This window comes from Benincasa hispida, chromosome 1 (assembly GCF_027475165.1).
Source record: "Benincasa hispida cultivar pf3 chromosome 1, pf3_genome.v1.1, whole genome shotgun sequence".
Classification (NCBI taxonomy): Eukaryota; Viridiplantae; Streptophyta; class Magnoliopsida; order Cucurbitales; family Cucurbitaceae; genus Benincasa; species Benincasa hispida.
The window spans coordinates 3,649,477-3,668,075 of NC_143478.1; the positions used below are offsets into that span (position 1 = coordinate 3,649,477).

The following is an 18,599-nucleotide window of genomic DNA, read 5'->3' on the forward strand; positions in this document are numbered from 1 at the left end:
AATTTTATTTTTAATTTTAATTTTTGGAGAATAACAATGTTTTTAAATTGAACACAAAAACAGCAATAAAGTTGGATTTGTTCTTTCACGTGACATCATGAAATGTTTTTATATAGCCAAAGAGACAGCTCAGGAAAATATACGTCACATTTTTTTTTTTGAAATAAATGTCTGAATGACCTTATTTTTCATTTTCTTTTTTCCAATTTTGCTTTATTCATAATTATTCTTCTAGATTAATTAATTTATTGTATTACCAAATATTTAATTTGTGGTGAGATACATTGATTTTTGTTTCTTTTAATCATTTGAGCAATGGAGGATCAAACCATCGAGATTAGTTAGGTTCAAATTGACAATTTACTATCAAAGTGAGTTTAGTTAAGCCTTTCGTTCTTAGAAATCAGAGGTTCAATCCTCACCCGTACAATTGTTATATTAAAAAAAATTAACAATTTACTCATAAACTTAAAGTAGTGGTTATTAATTGTTTTGAGAGTTAGTTACAATTATACCCTCAAACTTTTAATGGTAAAAATTGAACCTTCAAACTTATACAAATATTGAAATTGTACCCTTAAACTTACATAATTGTAGAAATTTGCAACAATTTTATAAGTTTGATGCATGGTTCAATCTTTATTTATTTGAGAGTCTAATTTTAACACTTGTAGAACCTTAGAGAGTCTAACTTCTATAATTAAAAGTTTAATGGTGTAATTACAATTATCACAATATTTCATGGATGGTTTTTACAATTTACCCTTAATATAAATAGAATTTTGAACGATAAAAAATAGTATAAATTGAATTGTCAGGGTTTTTTTGGACTCGATTGCACATAATTACAATGATAACATAAATAAAATGAAATTTCAAACATTTGTTTAGACACAAATCTAATGTGAATTATTTAACTCGACATCGTGTAATTTAGTCTATTCATTAAAAAAAAAAAAGCGTTATTTTACTTTTAAATGGGACATAGTTCAACTAGTTTGAAATCAAGAGAAACTAAATACAAGTTAAAAATTTAAAATTTGGCTAAAACTTTTTAAATAAAATAGATGTAGTATTAGTAAACACCTTTAACTTTATATTTCAAGAGAGAAGAAAATAAAATGAAATCAAATATATCCTTCCTAATGTACATAAACCTGAATAATAATTATAAGTTACTAAGATTTTCATTGGGTAATCATTTAGTTTTTGATTTTTTATTTTTAAAAATTAAGTCTATAGACACTATTTCCATCTCTAAATTTCTTTATTTTTTATCTACTTTTTACCAACTAACAAAAGTAACTTTTAAAAACGTGTTTTTGTCTTTGAAATTTGGTTAAAAATTTGTCAACGATTGTACTAAAGAAAGATGCAGGATATTGTAAAAAAATAGAAGGAAATAGACTTAATTTTAAAAAACCAAAAATAAAAAACAAAATAGTTGTAGAATGGGACCAAAATGTTTTAAGAAAGTTTTTCCTAAACAAATTACCATATTATTCCAAACAGACATTTAATGATGTTATAAAGTAACATTTTAATTCCTTCTTTATTTATAATGCAATAAACTATCATAGGTGTCGGATGTTTTTTTATTTATTATTTTCATCTTCGAGACGAACAACTTTCGACACATAAAAATAATAAATAATCAGGATTTGATATTTTGATGTTAATTTCGTTTTTGTATTTTGATTCATCAACTTTCAAACACATTGTTCCTCATTCAATATATTGTACATAAAAAAATAATGTTTTAAGTCTATATTATTAGCTGTTCATTCAAGTATTTAACAAAATCTTGATATAACAAATAGTTAAATTATTTACCTAATGAGCTATCTAGAATTCTTTATTCAATAATGACATAAAATTAACATAATGTGTCTTAAATAGAGTTTAGAGAAAGTATTTGGAAGTTAACTAAGGCGGAATATTTGTTGGTTTAAAAATTAAAATGGTATAAATATAATACTTCAAAATCATAAAATACATTTTTTTTTTCTCGAGAGACTAAAATATTGCTAACACGTAAAACGCACAAAGCAAATAAAGACAACCTAAGGTCCCTCCACTCACCCTAATAACAAATCAAATAAAAATTAAAAAAAAATAGAAGTTTAGATTTATCTCTTGATAAAGATGTGCACATTTACTTCTCAAATTTATCGACGAATAATTATTTATTTTCACTTTTAAATTTTTTAAAAATATTTTTAAAATTCAAACTTAACTATTTTTTAGAATTATAAGGACTATGACATGAGAATCTTTACCTCTCGACTTTATGATTTTTACCATTCTATTAAATTCCTGTTTTTTCCTTCACTAATATGATGGGATTATTTGGTAAATATCTTTTTAGTCCAAAAGATATAATCGATAATAAAAAGACGTAATTATTTGAATGTACACATCAAATTGATGCATCCATTCACGTATGAATATGATTCATATATATATTTTTTTTGTCAATACATGCATCGTCATTTTTTAGTCAACAATATATCAAGTGATAGTAACAATTATTCTTTTATCCAGAAATTCTAAGCTTTAAAAAAAATAAAAAAATAAAAAAATTTAGAGTTTTCATTATGAAGTTTTGAAAATTCAAAATTATTTTTTTAGTTATCTTTATCTAGATATACTTAATTATATATAGTTATACTATTGTGTTAGAAAACAATATTTACAAAATAATGTTTCGAAAGAAAGAAATCTAAATTCTTATTCTTATTTAGGTAATATTCGAGTACATCTCAAATAAATACTTATAATTGAACACTTTGGTACTCTACATAAAGATAGATGCATCTAGGATGAACCTAAATATTTTTTTTCTTATTTTATAAATGAGATTTTTATTATACAAAACTATAAATTTCTTGTATATCGCATATAATATGTTAATAGTACGGGATGGAAAAAAAAAAATCAAAACTGATCTTAAAAGTTGCATTCTAATTTATTAATAAAAAAATCATATGTATTAAAATATTCACCCACGTAACTTTAGTTTATATATAATATACACACTACCCAAAAAATATTTTTATAAATATTTTTTCAAATCTATTTTGATGTATGTACTTTTATTTTGATTCATTTTGTTTTTTATATTTTTCATATAAAATTTTGTAATTACATTAAAATAAACTAAAATCAAATTTACAAACAATCCCAGAGTAGTATCAAAACCAAAATATTTCGAACATACAAGACAAATATGCTTATACAAAAGTACTTCTCTTTATTGTAAATTCAAATCATTCGACAACACGTGACCTAAGGTCACGTGACATGATATTATTAAACAAAATTAAAAAAAAAAAGGAAAAATAAAAAAAAAAGGCAGCAATTTTTTATTTAAGGTAAAATCATTACTAGACAACATTTTACCAAATATGATATAAATTGCCATGTAAGCATCCCCAAGTAAATTTGTAGTGAAAGTTGGTGTATAAATAGGAGAGTTGTTGAAGGAAAATAGGCATCTCCTTATTTCCAATATAATTCATTTTAATATATATAAATCTGTTTTGGTTGGAAAATTTGATGGAGGTGAGTTGGGCTGTGGCGGCGGTAGCGGCGGCGGTGGCGGCGTTTGCGGCGGTGAAATGGGCGGCGAAGAGTTTGAATGAGTGGATATATGAGGCGAAATTAGGTGACCGGCGGATGGCTCTGCCGCCGGGGGATTTGGGTTGGCCTTTAATTGGAAATATGTTGGCTTTCCTTAGAGCTTTCAAGTCTAAGAATCCTGAAACCTTCATTGATAGCTATGTTTCAAGGTCATTAATTCTCTCTCTCTCTCCCTCTCTCCATTTTCATTTTCATTTTTATTTGTCAAAAATACTCTAAATTTTTAAAAAGATTTTAAAAAATAATCTTACAGTTCGAATGAAAATCATTAATATTTTATTTAAAACATACTCCTAAACTTTTAAAAGGTTTAAAAAGTACCCTTAAATGTAAAAAATGTTAAAACATGCTTTTATTGTTAATATGGGAATAGAAACGTTAATACTTCGTTTTAAAAATAATCATAATTAAAAAAATTAAAAAATATTCATATTATTAGTATAGTGATCAATTTATTTGAAGTTTTCTCAAGTTTGAAAATAGTTTTTCTCTATTTTTTTTTTAAAATTTTTACACCAATTTTCTTAACAACCAAAATAAAAACTAAAACTTTAAGTTAAGACATAAAACCCCAGAAAATCTCACAAAATTCGAAAATCAAAATCTCATCTGAAAAAATATACCAAGAAAATTAAATAGTCAAATAAATAAATAAATAAAAAAAATATATATATATATAACACAGATTCAACTACTATCGTATAATTTTAGTAAAATATTCAAGTCATAAAATATCTTGATACTTCCATTATTCTCCTTCTTCTTGTTTAGTCTACATACCTCTAAAAAAAAGGCAATTTTATTATTTATTTATAATTATTTTTAGATAAACAAAACTTTCAAACAAGTAATAAAAAGAAAAAGTAAGAGGATATTGAAGAAGAGATGCAAGAAAAAATAGAAGCAAGACGGTATTAATGGTTTCTATTCATATACTAACCGCAAGGGTATTTTTTTAACTTTTTTCAAAGCTCAATGACATTTTTTAGACTTTTAAAAGTTTACGGGTATTTTTGACACAAAACCCTAATAGTTTCTATCCAAAACTAATCGTAAAAATATTTTTTTAAACTCATTTTGAAAGTCTAGGGATATTTTTTAAACTTTTGAAAATTAAAGGGCACAAAATACAAAATTCAGATGTATTTGGTGTGATTTAGCCTTGTTTTTATTCTCATTTCTCTCCCTAGATAGATATCTCGATATGGGTGTTGGTCTCTCAATTGTTACATGCATGGTTCAATGTACTGACATTTTTTTATTGGTTAGTTCGATAACAAAAGAACAATCGGAATAAGGAGTGAAGTTATTTAGTTGTGGGCCTACAGTGTGAGAGTTAAAAGTCATGGGGTCCACACAAACTTCTAGAACCAAATAAGGAGTGAAGTTAATGCTATTATTTGAACTAAACATACCTTAAGTAAAGTAGGAAATTTAAAGTTTGATCGGCCTATAAGTCGAAAATACATGTCTTGACTAATGGGGTTACACTCGAAGTCAAATTTACCTGAAGTGATATATTTTTTTTTCACCATGGATATTTTTCATTAAAAAATTATTGGGAGCAAATATCTCGCCATGCGTGTTGGTCTTGTTACCGTTGCATGCATGGTTAATTGATGTTTTACTTTACTCTTTTTATTTCATATAAATATAAATTTTGACCTTTTAAAAAAAATGATTTAACTTGGAGAGAATTTAAATACAAAAATCTTGTACGTTGAATAATTTCTACGTATTTTATTTCAGTACTTTTCGAGGTTGATGGGTTCAAATAGCAAATTTGTATTTTATTTTTAACAAATATCTTTCTTCCTCGTGAAGAATTCCTTTTCTCCAAAGTTCCATCTTTTTTTCCTTATTAATTATTTTTCATTGGTTTTTGTTCGTCCTCTCTTCATTTCAAACGACGAGAAGAAATCAATTTTTGTTCCAAAAAGTTTCTGTATTTTCATGACCTAAGCAATCGCTTTATGGAACCCTTCAATTTTCACAAAAAAAACTCAAAACTTTTTTACATTCCAATCATATGTATGTGTGATTTTTCCATTCTAAAATTAGAGAAAATTTTAAGATTAATAATAAGTTCAAATTAGATCGTATTATTTCTTGTGAATCCATGAACCAACTCAATCTAATTCAAATGAATTAATAATCCAATTTAAACCATACGGATAGGATTAAGTTGATCGGATTTTTCGAGTCATATTTTTTAACACCTCTATATATAGATAGAGAAATTTTTACCGTTAGAAAAATTATCAAACTATTTATACAAATAACATAAAAATATATATATATATATATATATATATATATATATTGATAGATAGACTTTTATCAACTTCTATCAAAGAAGATTAAATTTTGACATTTTATGTAAATAGTTTTCTTTATATTTCTATTTTTGAAAATCTCCTATGTAATACTTCAATTATAAAATTAGAGAAAATTTTGAAAAAGAATTAAAAATTTAATTTTGAATTTAAAACAGCCTTTTTACCGCCACCAAATTGTTTGATTTTGTTTAAAAAAGAGAAAAAAAAGGACACGGTAACGAAATTACTGTAATGACCCTGAAAACGTTTTTTAACAGCATGCATGAAAAATGTGGAGAACCGTGAGAGAGTGAAGTAAGCAAACAGAGAAACGGAAACTTCATATTATCTTTCTCATTCTTTTTCTTTTTTCCTTTGTCCATTTCTCATGATTAATTAGAACATAACTCAATATATAAGACATAAATTATTTTCGGATTTCATTTTCTTAAATTTTAGAAAAGAAACTCTCGTCTCCTTCAATATTATGTCTCTTTGAATCATTATTAGGTTAATTCACTTTTTTTTAATTAAATACCCATTTAAGTACATTTTATCTCAAAACTAATACAAAATGAGAAGAGTCTGTCCATCTTTTAATATGAAATGTTTTTAACAATATCTAACATTTTAATTAATTATAAATTATAATATTTCATGGGTATGTTTTTGTTTATATATAGTTTCAATATTCGTAATTGTTTGAACTAGTTGTATGATACGCAATATCTGATCATTCCTATGTTTTTTTTCTTAAAGTAGTTATTTTTTCTCTCTTTTCGAATTTGTAGGATATATATTTCTGCTGAGTATTGAAAGACAAAAATTGTTCTCAAGCTCAATTTTTGAAAAATATATTTAATTTTTTTAATAATAAATTGTATTTATTGGGATCATTTCCATATCTGTGCGGTTCCATGATTGATGTTGCAATTTTTTTAAATTAAATTTAATTGTTTTTAAATTTCTTGTGTTGATCTTATGTTTGCTCAATTCTAGGAATCCTTGTCTCATTATTCTTTAGGTCACTTTTATAAACAATAAAATGTAGAAAATATATATATTAATATATAAAGTTGAAATTAGATATTGAATATCTCATGAGTTATCTCTTAATTTATTTGAAAGGAAACATCACACACATGATATGATATTTTATTATTGTATTTTAAATATTGTTTTAATTTATATTTTGTGTACTTTTAACTATTTAATTTTATTTATCGTATTTTTAATACAACTAAACTTTAATTCTTATGATTAGGTTTATTCTTGATTTTTTTTCTGAACATTTTATTATTATCTATTAACATTTATATTGAAAAATTGAAAATTTTATTTATATATTATCGATAAAATTTAATTTCTAGAAATTAAATTGAAGATTTATTGAAAATATAGAGAGAAATTGAACCAATCTCAAAAATAAAAATTCTAAAAATGTATTTTAACTCAGATTTAAACATGTTGGGTTTGAATAATTGATTATTCTTTTGAATTCATTTTGATTTTTGTTTGATAGGGATTATTTTAACTGTGCCAAAATAATTAAAATAAAAATAAGATTTTTCTAATAAAAAAATTGGCTTAAGGTTTAAAAAGAGTCTTGAAAAGTGGGAAGCTAAGAGAAAAATTGTTGAACACAATTAAAATGCATCTTATTTTTGTTCAAATAATTAAACTATAATTTTTAAATATATATATACACACACAATTAAAGTAATTGTGTTGAAAATTTTGTTCAAATAATTTTATAACTATCTATAAACTTCAGAAATTAAATATCAAGGGCAATTAACCAAAAAGAAAAAAAAAACATTGTTCTTGAATCACTTTGAGATTAATAAGAAAAAGTAAGAATAGAAAAAAAATTATATCAATAATGAGAAAATAAAATATTTAATTCTTCTATTAGTTTTTTTCTTTTTAATTTAAAAACAATATAACTCTATTAATTAATTATTTACTCAACAATTAATTACAGGTTTGGGAAAATCGGAGTCTACAAGGTTCATTTGTTTGGAAACCCTAGCGTGGTTGTGACGACGCCGGAGACATGCCGGAAAGTCCTTACAGACGACGAGGCCTTTCAGCCAGGTTGGCCACGCTCGGCCATAGAGCTCATCGGAAAGAAGTCCTTCATCGAAATGCCGGTCGAGGAACACAAGCGCCTCCGCCGCTTAACCTCTGCTCCGGTGAACGGCTTCGAGGCTTTAAGCAATTACATTCCTTACATTGAAGAGAGTGTGTTGAAATCTTTGGGAAAATGGTCCGATATGGGGCCAATCGAATTCTTAACTCAACTTCGTAAGCTCACATTCACTATTATCATGTATATTTTCCTTAGTGCGGAGAGCGAACCGGTAATGGAGGCGTTAGAGAAGGAGTACACTCGGCTTAACTACGGTGTTCGAGCCCTGAGAATTAACTTTCCTGGATTTGCTTACCACAAAGCACTCAAGGTATTTGATAATTTGCCTCAATCAATTACGAAAATGTACTTTGGATTCTGGATTTTGTTTGATCAATGAAACCACCGGTTACATGTTTAGGCTCGGAAGAATCTTGTTGCCGCGTTGCAACGAATTGTGACTGATCGAAGAAAGCGAAGATTGGACAAATGGGCGCCGAAGAGGAAGGACATGATGGACGCTCTGATTGATGTTGAAGATGAAAATGGCAGAAAATTGACTGATGAGGAGATCATTGATATTCTAGTGATGTACTTGAATGCAGGTCATGAATCTTCAGGCCATACCATGATGTGGGCAACTATTTTGTTGAATCAACACCCAGAAGTTCTCAAGAAAGCTAAGGTATATATACAATTAGGAGCTTAATGAGCTTGTTTTCTTACTCAAAATCATGTCATATTTTCATATTTAGTGATAAAACTTGTGTCATATCATATAAGATCAACCATGATTAAAATAGGTTTAATAAACTGAACAGGCAGAGCAGGAGGAAATTGTGAGGAGGAGACCTCCAGGTCAAAAGGGATTGACATTGAAAGAATGCAGGGAAATGGAATATCTCTCAAAGGTGGTCGATGAGACTCTTCGCTATGTATCATTCTCTCTTGTTGTCTTCAGAGAAGCACAAATGGATGTCAATCTCAATGGTATACCTCTATCTCATTTGAATTGGAACAATGTGGATGACGGCTTTATACCATTAAATATTTTTGAGATGATCAAAGTTTTGGTATAATTATGCATCGAGAAAATATTGGAGGAGGCCGCTACAATGTGGCTAGCAATTTTACACTATTGAATGTATGGGAGAGGAGCAAACTTATATCTATGGGTTATTAGATGCTATATGTGTAGGGGGTTTCATACCACAAACTCCATGGCTGCTATGACATCCTTATGCCAATTTAGCTATGTTTGCTTTGACTATTTAGAGGTTATTAGAACTTAGAATCATTCAGGTTTTCAACGCCATGAACTATTTTTCCTATGCATCCAAGTGTTAGGAGGGAGATCGGCACTAAATAATTATTTCCTCTTGTATATCTCTCCATTGTATGAATGGTCTTTGTGCGGTTGCAGGGTATCTAATTCCCAAGGGTTGGAAAGTGCTGGCTTGGTTCAGAAGCATTCACTATGACAGTGAAGTTTACCCAGACCCAAAGAAATTTGACCCTTCAAGATGGGATGTAAGTTTTTAAAACTCACAGTTTCAATATCCTTCTACAAGAATTCAAGTTACATCACATCAAATGAAATCCATCTCTAATATGTATGTTATCCAATCTATGTTTGGCACAAAGAATTTTGTCCCAAAAGCAGGAGAGTTTCTTCCATTTGGAGCAGGAAGCAGGCTGTGCCCAGGAAATGATCTAGCCAAATTGGAGATCTGCATTTTCATTCACTATTTTCTCCTCAATTACAAGTAAGTTCACTTGGAAAATACCTCTTCCATGTTCCTTTTTTCTAGTTCAAATCCTTGAAAACACAGAAGCTAATGAGTTTTTCTTTAACATTTTGTGTTGTTGGTTGGGTTGAAATTTACAGGCTTGAATGGCTGACCCCTGATTGTCCAATCTTGTATCTGCCTCATTCAAGGCCGAAGGACAATTGCTTGGCTAAAATCAGTAAGAATTCCAGCACTGTTGTGTGAGGAGAGTTTATAGTTTTTATGTACGTATAATGGGTGTTGTACTGTTAATGCCCCACACAGAAAGACACATGCATTGCCAAATCTTGGCTTCCTGTGTCATTTGTAGTGAATTTTGTACTGGAATTCTGGTTCAAATAAATTAGTAGTTTCTGCAGTCTGTTTTTTGGGTCTTCTTCTTTCTAATCACCTTTTCATGCTCTATAATTCCATATCATTACTGCTTCTGAAAATGTTGTGTTTTGAAGTCGGTCCATGGATAAATTATACAAGATATCCCTGAATTTTGCCATTTGTTTTTAACATACCTTTGTTTTTTCAAAATTGTAATATTACCGACCTTCTATAAATATTTCAAAGTTACAATTGGAGTAGAAATTCTTCAAAATCTTAGATGGAAGTTGGAATCTAGATTGACAAAAATGACATAGATGACCTAAAATAAGAGGTCCAAAATGAAAAATGGGTACTTTTTTTTAAAGTAAAACCAAAATGCCCTCATGCTTATGTCATTATTGTGTAAATTATCACTTTAACCCTAGATTTTTCTTTTTTGCGATTCTCTTCTTTTTTTCGAGCACTAAGCATCGAGTGGACTTTTGAATGAAGTATAAAATGTAGAGCATATATTATCGAGTAGCGAGTATTGAACATCGAGTAATATAATATGAAGCATAGAGCATAGAGCATCGAGTATCAAGTATACAACATAGAGCATATAACATAAGCATAGAGTATAGAGCATCAAGTATCGAGTACTAATATCAACCAAACTTATGAATCGCACACGCAGATAGTTGCCAAGGTCGATTTGTTCTTTTTCATAGGACATTGACACAAGCAGAAAGCCATTTTTCTTTACAATCTGAATGAGTGCCTATTTTTCATTTAAGCCTCTAAAAGGAGATTTTTTGTATAAGAACTCCAATTTTCTTTTTAGTCACCAACACATAATTTTAAGTTCCAATTTCAATTTAGAAGTATAAAGTTGCGCTTGGAGCAAAGAGTTTAATTGTTTAGTTTCCGAAGTTGTTTAGTGGTGGGCTTCATGGTAGGTTTAAGAACTACTTAGGGCCAAACAATAAGCACACCTCCTATCTGTACTTCCAAGGTTAATTTAGAAATCTTTATTAAATGTTATTCCTAAAAACTTGTAATGTAGAGTCAATCTAAACATGTCTCAACTAATGAAAGACATCGTAACCTGAAACAGTAGGCTAGAATTCTCGTCCATATCCATGCATATTTTGTAGAAGCAACAAGAAAATTGCTATGGAGTAATATTTGTTTTTTGAAATTTCTATGAAGTAAAGAGTGACCAAAAAGTATACGATTAAAGATTATTTTAACACTAAATATATCATCGAACTAGTTTTTTATCACTATAAATTTCAAATAAATATTCTTCTGAGCAAACACGTGTATACATATTTAAATTCAATAAATAAAGTAACCATTTGATTTTTAGTTTTTGTTTTTAAAAATTAAGTCTATTTCATCTACATTTCTTACAATGATTTACATCTTTTTTTAGTATAATAGCTGAATTCTTAGCCAAATTCAAAAAAAAAAAAAAAAAAAAAAATTTTGAAAGCTACTTTTTTAATTTTCAAATTTTGGTTTGGTTTTTTATATCATTGGTGCAAAGTAGATAACAAAGGAATAAATTTGGAGGTAGAAGTAGTTTCATATACTTAATTTTCAAACACAAAAACAAAAAACAAAATGATCGTCAAGCGGGACCTAGTTTATTTAATTTTTAAATTCAACTACAAGTGAGGGTGAATTTACCACTTCATTCCTCCGTTGACGGGAAGAAGTAGAATAAGTTAGGATATTATTGTCAATTTTGAATCTTCGTTCGTTCAAGAGTGCTCTTTTGAGAGACAAACTTGTTAGACATATTTAAATAATAATATGTTTAATTAAAGTATGGGCTATGTATGTGGATTAATAATTTATTTATTTTATTAGATTAGGCCTTATTATGATCTAATTAATTAAGGCCCTAGATTCCTAATTGAGTATGGACTTAATGGGTAGAAGCCCATTATAGTTAATTAGGGTTTAATGAGAACCCTAATTGAACTAGTATATGAAGAGACCTTAGGCTATGGTCTCCGATATACCAAAACAATAAGTCTTTCTTGAATCCCATCTAGAGAGATCCACATTTGGAATTTTGGTTGAGGAAGACTATAGTCATCCATCATCATCCTATCATCAATTTTGCAATGGAATCCGATATGTTATTCTTGACAATTTGACATGAATGATCCTAAGATTTATCTATTCAATATAGATATAAAGAATTTATGTTAACAAGTGGTATCAGAGCATAAATTTCATGTTGGATTGTTAGTTTATGCATTTTCCATTGGCATTGTTGATTAAATTTTGGTTTCAGTAAAGAATTTAAAGAATTTAAAAAAAAATGGTTGGCTTACTATAGCAGCGTTGTAAACTCATCGACGGTAGGATGGAAATCTCGATGGTCATTTTTTTCTTTGGCAATATGTGTTCTTGCAACCCATATTCTTGTCTGTGGTATTTGGCATACCATCACTGATTATGAATGATGTGCTAGTGGTGGATTAAAGTGAATTTTTTTTGTTGATTATTTTGATTGAACGTGGTTTTCTAAAGTTTTTTTTTAAGGAAAAAAAAAACCTTCAACATTCTTGACAAAAGTTCACCAATGTGATGAAATCTATTGAAAAAAAGTTAAAGACTGACTGAAGGAGTTAGGTCTTTAGTTGCTGCAAGTTTTACCCATCAAGACTTTCGGTTAATGACTGATTGGAGTTGCAGTTGGGCGAAGGTATCGATCAATTACCGATTAAAGTCTTGCCGGTGGTTCTTGGTTTTAATTATCAGTTTTTTTTTCTTTAATTCTTAATGGATGACTTTATGAGTTCGATTTTAAATTTGATTAATAATGGAAAAGTTAATGTTGTCGATTTTATTTATTTTTTTTTTGAAACTTATATTCATCAATTAAGTATTAACATAACTTTTCAGTTAAAAAAAAATGATTGAATTTAGTGAATTTATTTTTTAATAGTTTGATAATATTGAATTTGTCAACTATTTGGATTAATTGTTGATTGAACTTCTTGCCCGCGTTTCTAAGTTTTATTGATTAATAACTTGGTGAAATCTTGAAAAGGGTTCTTAGTTCTTGATTGATAAGTTTGTGAATTAAAATCTACAATTTGATTGTTTTTGTGATATTCACATATTTATGTTACTTTAATTGTATTATGTGTATGTAATTATTAAGTGAATTTTGTAAAAGACTATTTGGTGTTCTTCTTCCTTTATTTTTTGTACAATAATATTATTATATTATTATATCTTATATTTTAGATTGAATTGGTAAAAAATAATATGTTACCAAAGTAACCTCTATTATCTAGATCGTTTTAATTATGAAATATAAGATGTGCATATTCATAAATTTATGCGGATAATTATCGGCCCAAAGGAAGATAATTATTTGGCCAAATTGTGGGTATGCATGTGGTAATGAGTATGTGGCAATTATAAGGATTGCTCATGTGAAAAGTAGTCGGTCCAAAGAAAGGCTATTTTTTTTTACAGAGTTAATTGTCAGTACTTTGATTACTACGTTGAGAGTACCATTTATAGTTAGTGTTTTTTGCCCAAAGGCTGGACATCAATGTTGTGCTAGGTATATTGTTAAAGGGACCCACCACATATGTGAAATTATTTTGTTATATTTTAATTGTGAGCATATATTTTGTTGTTTATTGTTTCAGTTGGTCTTACTCAAATATCTGGAAATCTAAGTTCAATCCCTAAGTTGAATGGATCGAACTTCAAGATTTGGAAAGAAAGCCTAGAGATACTTCTTGGGTGTATGGATTTGGACTTTGCATTAAGGACCGATAAACCTACTTCTACTGAGGAACAGCCAAATATGGCTAATATAGAGAAGTGGGAACGGTCAAATCGCATGTGTCTGATGATCATTAGGCACTCCATTCCGGAGTCTTTTTGGGGATCTATCACGGAAAATGAAAATGCCAATAAGTTTCCTGCTCAAATTGAGAAATATTTTGCTAAAAATGAGAAAGGTATTCTTTTGACTTCTTTAACTTCTATGAGGTATAAGGGCAATGGAAACATAAGTGAGTACATTATGGAAATGTTCAATCTCGCAGGTAAATTAAAGGCACTTGATATCGAGATAAATAAAAATTTACTCGTGCATCTGATACTTATCTCTCTTACTGCACAATTCACTCAGTTTAAGATAAGTTATAATACTCAGAAGGATAAATGGAGTATTAATGAGCTTATCTCACAATGTGTGCAAGAAGAAGATAAGATTAAGAGAGAAAATACAGAAAGTGCTCATTTGGCAATAAGCTCTCGTGATAAGAAGAAAAGGAGAATTGTGGATGTTGCTGAAGGGACATCTTAGCAGAATAAAAACAAGAAACAAGCTACTGAAAATCATTGTTTTTTCTGCAAAAAGAAAGGTCACTTTAAGAAAGATTGTCCCAAGTACGCCAAATGGCGTGTAAAGAAGGGCAAACTTCTTACTTTGGTTTGTTCTGAAGTTAATTTAGCTTCTGTACCTACAGATACTTGGTGGGTAGATTCTGGTGCTACTACTCACATAAGTATATCAATGCAGGGTTGCCTGTGGAGCCAGCCGCCAAGTGATGCTGAAAGATTCACCTATGTGGGCGATGGCAAAACAGTTCCAGTTGAAGCTATTGGAAATTTTAGATTACTTTTAAAAATTGGTTGTTATTTGGATCTGAATGAGACTTTTGTTGTACTGTCATTTAGACGGAATTTAGTTTGTATTTCCAGTTTGGACAATTTGGTTTTTCTTGTTCTTTTGGAAATAATAAAGTTAGTCTTTTTCAAGATTCTAAGCTTATTGGTACCGGTTCTTTAATTGATAATCTATATATACTTGATTCTTTTGCTTCATTTAATAAGATCCTGTTATCTAATTCATGTGGTACAAAGTGTAAATTAAATGAGAATTCTGCTATGTTATGGCACAAACGTTTAGGTCACATCTCTAAACAGAGAATTCAGAGACTTGTGTCAGATGGTATTCTTGATTCCCTTGATTTAAGTAACTTCAACGTTTGTGTGGAATGTATTAAGGGAAAACAGATAAATATAAGAAAATTAGGTGCCAACAGATGCTCAGACGTCTTAGAACTAATACATACAGACATTTGTGGTCCATTCCCTACGGCCTCTTGGAATGGACAACAATATTTTATTACGTTCATAGACGACTATTCAAGATATGGGTACCTATATTTAATTCATGAAAAGTCTCAATCCTTGGACGTTTTCAAGTCTTTCAAAGCTGAAGTTGAACTTCAACTTGGAAAAAAAATTAAGGTTGTCAAATCTGATCGTGGTGGTGAATATTACGGTAGATATGATGGATCAGGTGAACAATATTCAAGGCCCTTTGCCAAATACCTAGAGGAATGTGGAATCGTCCCGCAATACACTATGCCGGGCAAACCCAGCATGAATAGTGTAGCGGAAAGCCGAAATAGAACACTTAAGGATATGGTAAGAAGTATGATTAGTCATTCTTCTCTACCAGAATCCCTTTGGGGTGAGGCATTAAAGACTGCAACATATATCCTTAATAGGGTACCTAGTAAAGCAATAGCCCAAACCCCTTATGAGTTGTGGACAGGAAAGAAACCCAATATTAGGCATCTTCACATATGGGGGTGTCCAGCTGAGGCTAGGCCTTATACGCCTAATGAAAGAAAATTGGACTCAAGAACTATTAGCTACTATTTTGTTGGGTATTCTAAGCACTCTCAGGGTTTCAAGTTTTATGATCCCACTTCTAGATCATTGTTTGAGATAGAAATTCTAGATTCCTTGAGGATGTTGAGTTTGGGGGGAAGATAACATAAGGAAAGTTGTCTTTGAAGAGGAATTGGTTTCTTTTCCTCATGTGATTATAAATGATGTTCAGGCTCCAATTCCTGACTTCATTATTAAACCAATTATAGAACAAGACAACATTGAAGTCCCCGTTGTTGAACCTGAAGTTCAAACTCAACAACCTCAAGAAGTGCCACTAAGAAGATCTACTAGAGAGAGAAGAAGTACAATTCCAGATGATTGTATTGTGTTTCTTCAAGAACATCAGGATGATGTGGGCGTAATGGAAGATGATCCAATCAACTTCCAACAAGCTTTACAAAGTTCCAACTCTCAAAAGTGGATAAGTGCTATGGAAGAGGAAATAAAATCCATGAAAGACAATGACGTTTGGGAACTTGTCGAACTGCCATCAGGAGTGAAACCCATAGGTTGTAAATGGATATTTAAAACCAAAAGGGATTCACATGGCAATATCGAAAGATATAAGGCTCGTCTTGTTGCAAAGGGTTTTACTCAAAAGGAAGACATTGATTACAAAGAGACTTTCTCTCTGGTTTCATCAAAAGACTCTTTTAGGATAATCATGACACTGGTATCTCACTTTGATTTAGAGCTACACCAGATGGATGTAAAAACTACATTTCTCAATGGGAACATTGATGAGACGATTTATATGGTGCAACTAGAAAACTTTGTGTCTGATAATTCAAAGTCTATGGTGTGCAAATTAAAGAAATCCATCTACGGTCTCAAGCAAGCCTCTCGTCAATGGTATAAAAAATTCCATGAAGTGATAACTTCATTTGATTTTGTGGAAGATTGTGTATATCACAAGTTTAGTGGGAGTAAATCAATATTTCTGGTGTTATAAGTTGATGACATACTTATAGCTAGTAATGATGTAGGTTTATTGTGACACTAAGAGATTTCTCAAAAGAAATTTTGAGATGAAGGATCTTGGTGATGCTTCTTTTGTATTAGGAATTGAAATACTGTGAGATCGTTCTCAAGGTATTTTGAGATTTTCACAAAAGAACTACATTGAAAAGATCTTGAGTAGATTTGGCATGAAAGATTGTGCGCCGGAAGATACCCCGATCGCTAAAGGTGATAAATTTCATTTAGACCACACTCGAGACTAAGGAGATGCAGAAGGTTCCCTATGCATCGACCATTGGAAGTCTAATATATGCTCAAGTATGTACGCGTCCAGATATTGCGTTCATAGTTGGAGTATTAGGCAGATATTTGAGTAACCCAGGGATGGATCATTGGAAAGCAACCAAACGGGTTATGAGGTATTTACAGAGAACAAAAGATTATATGCTCACTTATCAGAAATCAGAAGTTTTGGAGATCATTGGGTATTCTGATTCTGATTATACTGGATGTCAAGATACTTTGCGATCCACTTCAGGCTATATCTTCATGTTGCTGGAGGAGTTGTATCCTGGAAAAGTGTTAAACAAACACTTATGGCTTCTTCTACCATGGTTGCGGAGTTTATAGCATGTTATGAGGCATCCAATCATGGAATATGGTTGCGAAATTTTGTCACTGGGCTGCGGATAGTGGTTGGCATAGAAAGACCACTAAAATTATTTTGTGACAATAAGTCGGCTGTGATGTATTTCAACAACAACAGAAGCAATACGAAGTCAAAGCATGTAGACGTGAAGTTTCTGGTTATTAAAGAAAGAGTTCAGAATGGTCAAATTTCGATAAAACACATTGAAACAAACTCTATGGTGGCAGATCCATTGACTAAAGGTTTACCATCTAAAGTTTTTTTCATGAGCATGTTGTTCACATGGGTGTTAGTCACTTTTCTGATTCCATGATTTTAGTGAGAGTTTGTTATTGAGGATGTTCTTTGACCTTATTTTGTTTATTTTCTATATAGAATAAAGTTGATGGTTTATGTTTTATTATTTGAACTTGTTTATCATGCATGCAGTTTAGCATAAATTTTTTTTAGAATGATCTCATTAAGGAATTTGGACTAGTTGGAAACAGACATGATCTAGATCACTTTGCATGTAGTTTCCATGCTATCCATCCATACTTGATCTATATCATTGAATGTATTGGAATTGGTGATCAAGGAAGGTGGGTAGTGAGAAAGCTGCCTTGATTCCGTGCTAATACAGGAGATGAACCAGATTGAATTAAAGGGGAATTCTATTATTGAAATAACCTGTTTATGCGCACTTAAGGTTTATGTGATTTAATGTATTAGGTACATATACATAGTCCAAGTGGGAAATTGTTAGACATATTTAAATAATAATATGTTTAATTAAAGTATGAGCTATGTATGTGGATTAATAATTTATCACGTTGGATTATTTTATTAGATTGGGCCTTATTATGTGATCTAATTAATTAAGGCCCTAGATTGAGTATGGACTTAATGGGTAGAAGCCCATTCTTAGTTAATTAGGGTTTAATGGGAACCCTAATTGAAGATCTTAGGCTATGGTTCCGATATAACAGGACAATAAGCACTCAGTTTTTCTTAAATCCCATCTAGAGATCCCACTAAGGGCATTCGGAGTTTTGGTTGAGGAAGACCATAGTCATGCATCATCACTTTGAAGCTAT

At 30.1% G+C, this 18,599-nt stretch overlaps 1 protein-coding gene across 1 annotated transcript; it reads left to right on the forward strand.

Annotated features, from left to right (window-relative positions):
- The first annotated feature begins 3,494 nt into the window (after positions 1 to 3,494).
- On the forward strand, positions 3,495 to 10,239 carry LOC120089459 (ent-kaurenoic acid oxidase 1-like). The gene is made up of 7 exons (XM_039046941.2): positions 3,495 to 3,791; positions 7,945 to 8,422; positions 8,513 to 8,776; positions 8,913 to 9,081; positions 9,515 to 9,621; positions 9,736 to 9,857; positions 9,980 to 10,239. Exons 1-7 carry the CDS (start codon positions 3,559 to 3,561, stop codon positions 10,083 to 10,085), a joined length of 1,479 nt encoding a protein of 492 aa, XP_038902869.1. The 5' UTR covers positions 3,495 to 3,558; the 3' UTR covers positions 10,086 to 10,239.
- Positions 10,240 to 18,599: the final 8,360 nt, after the last annotated feature.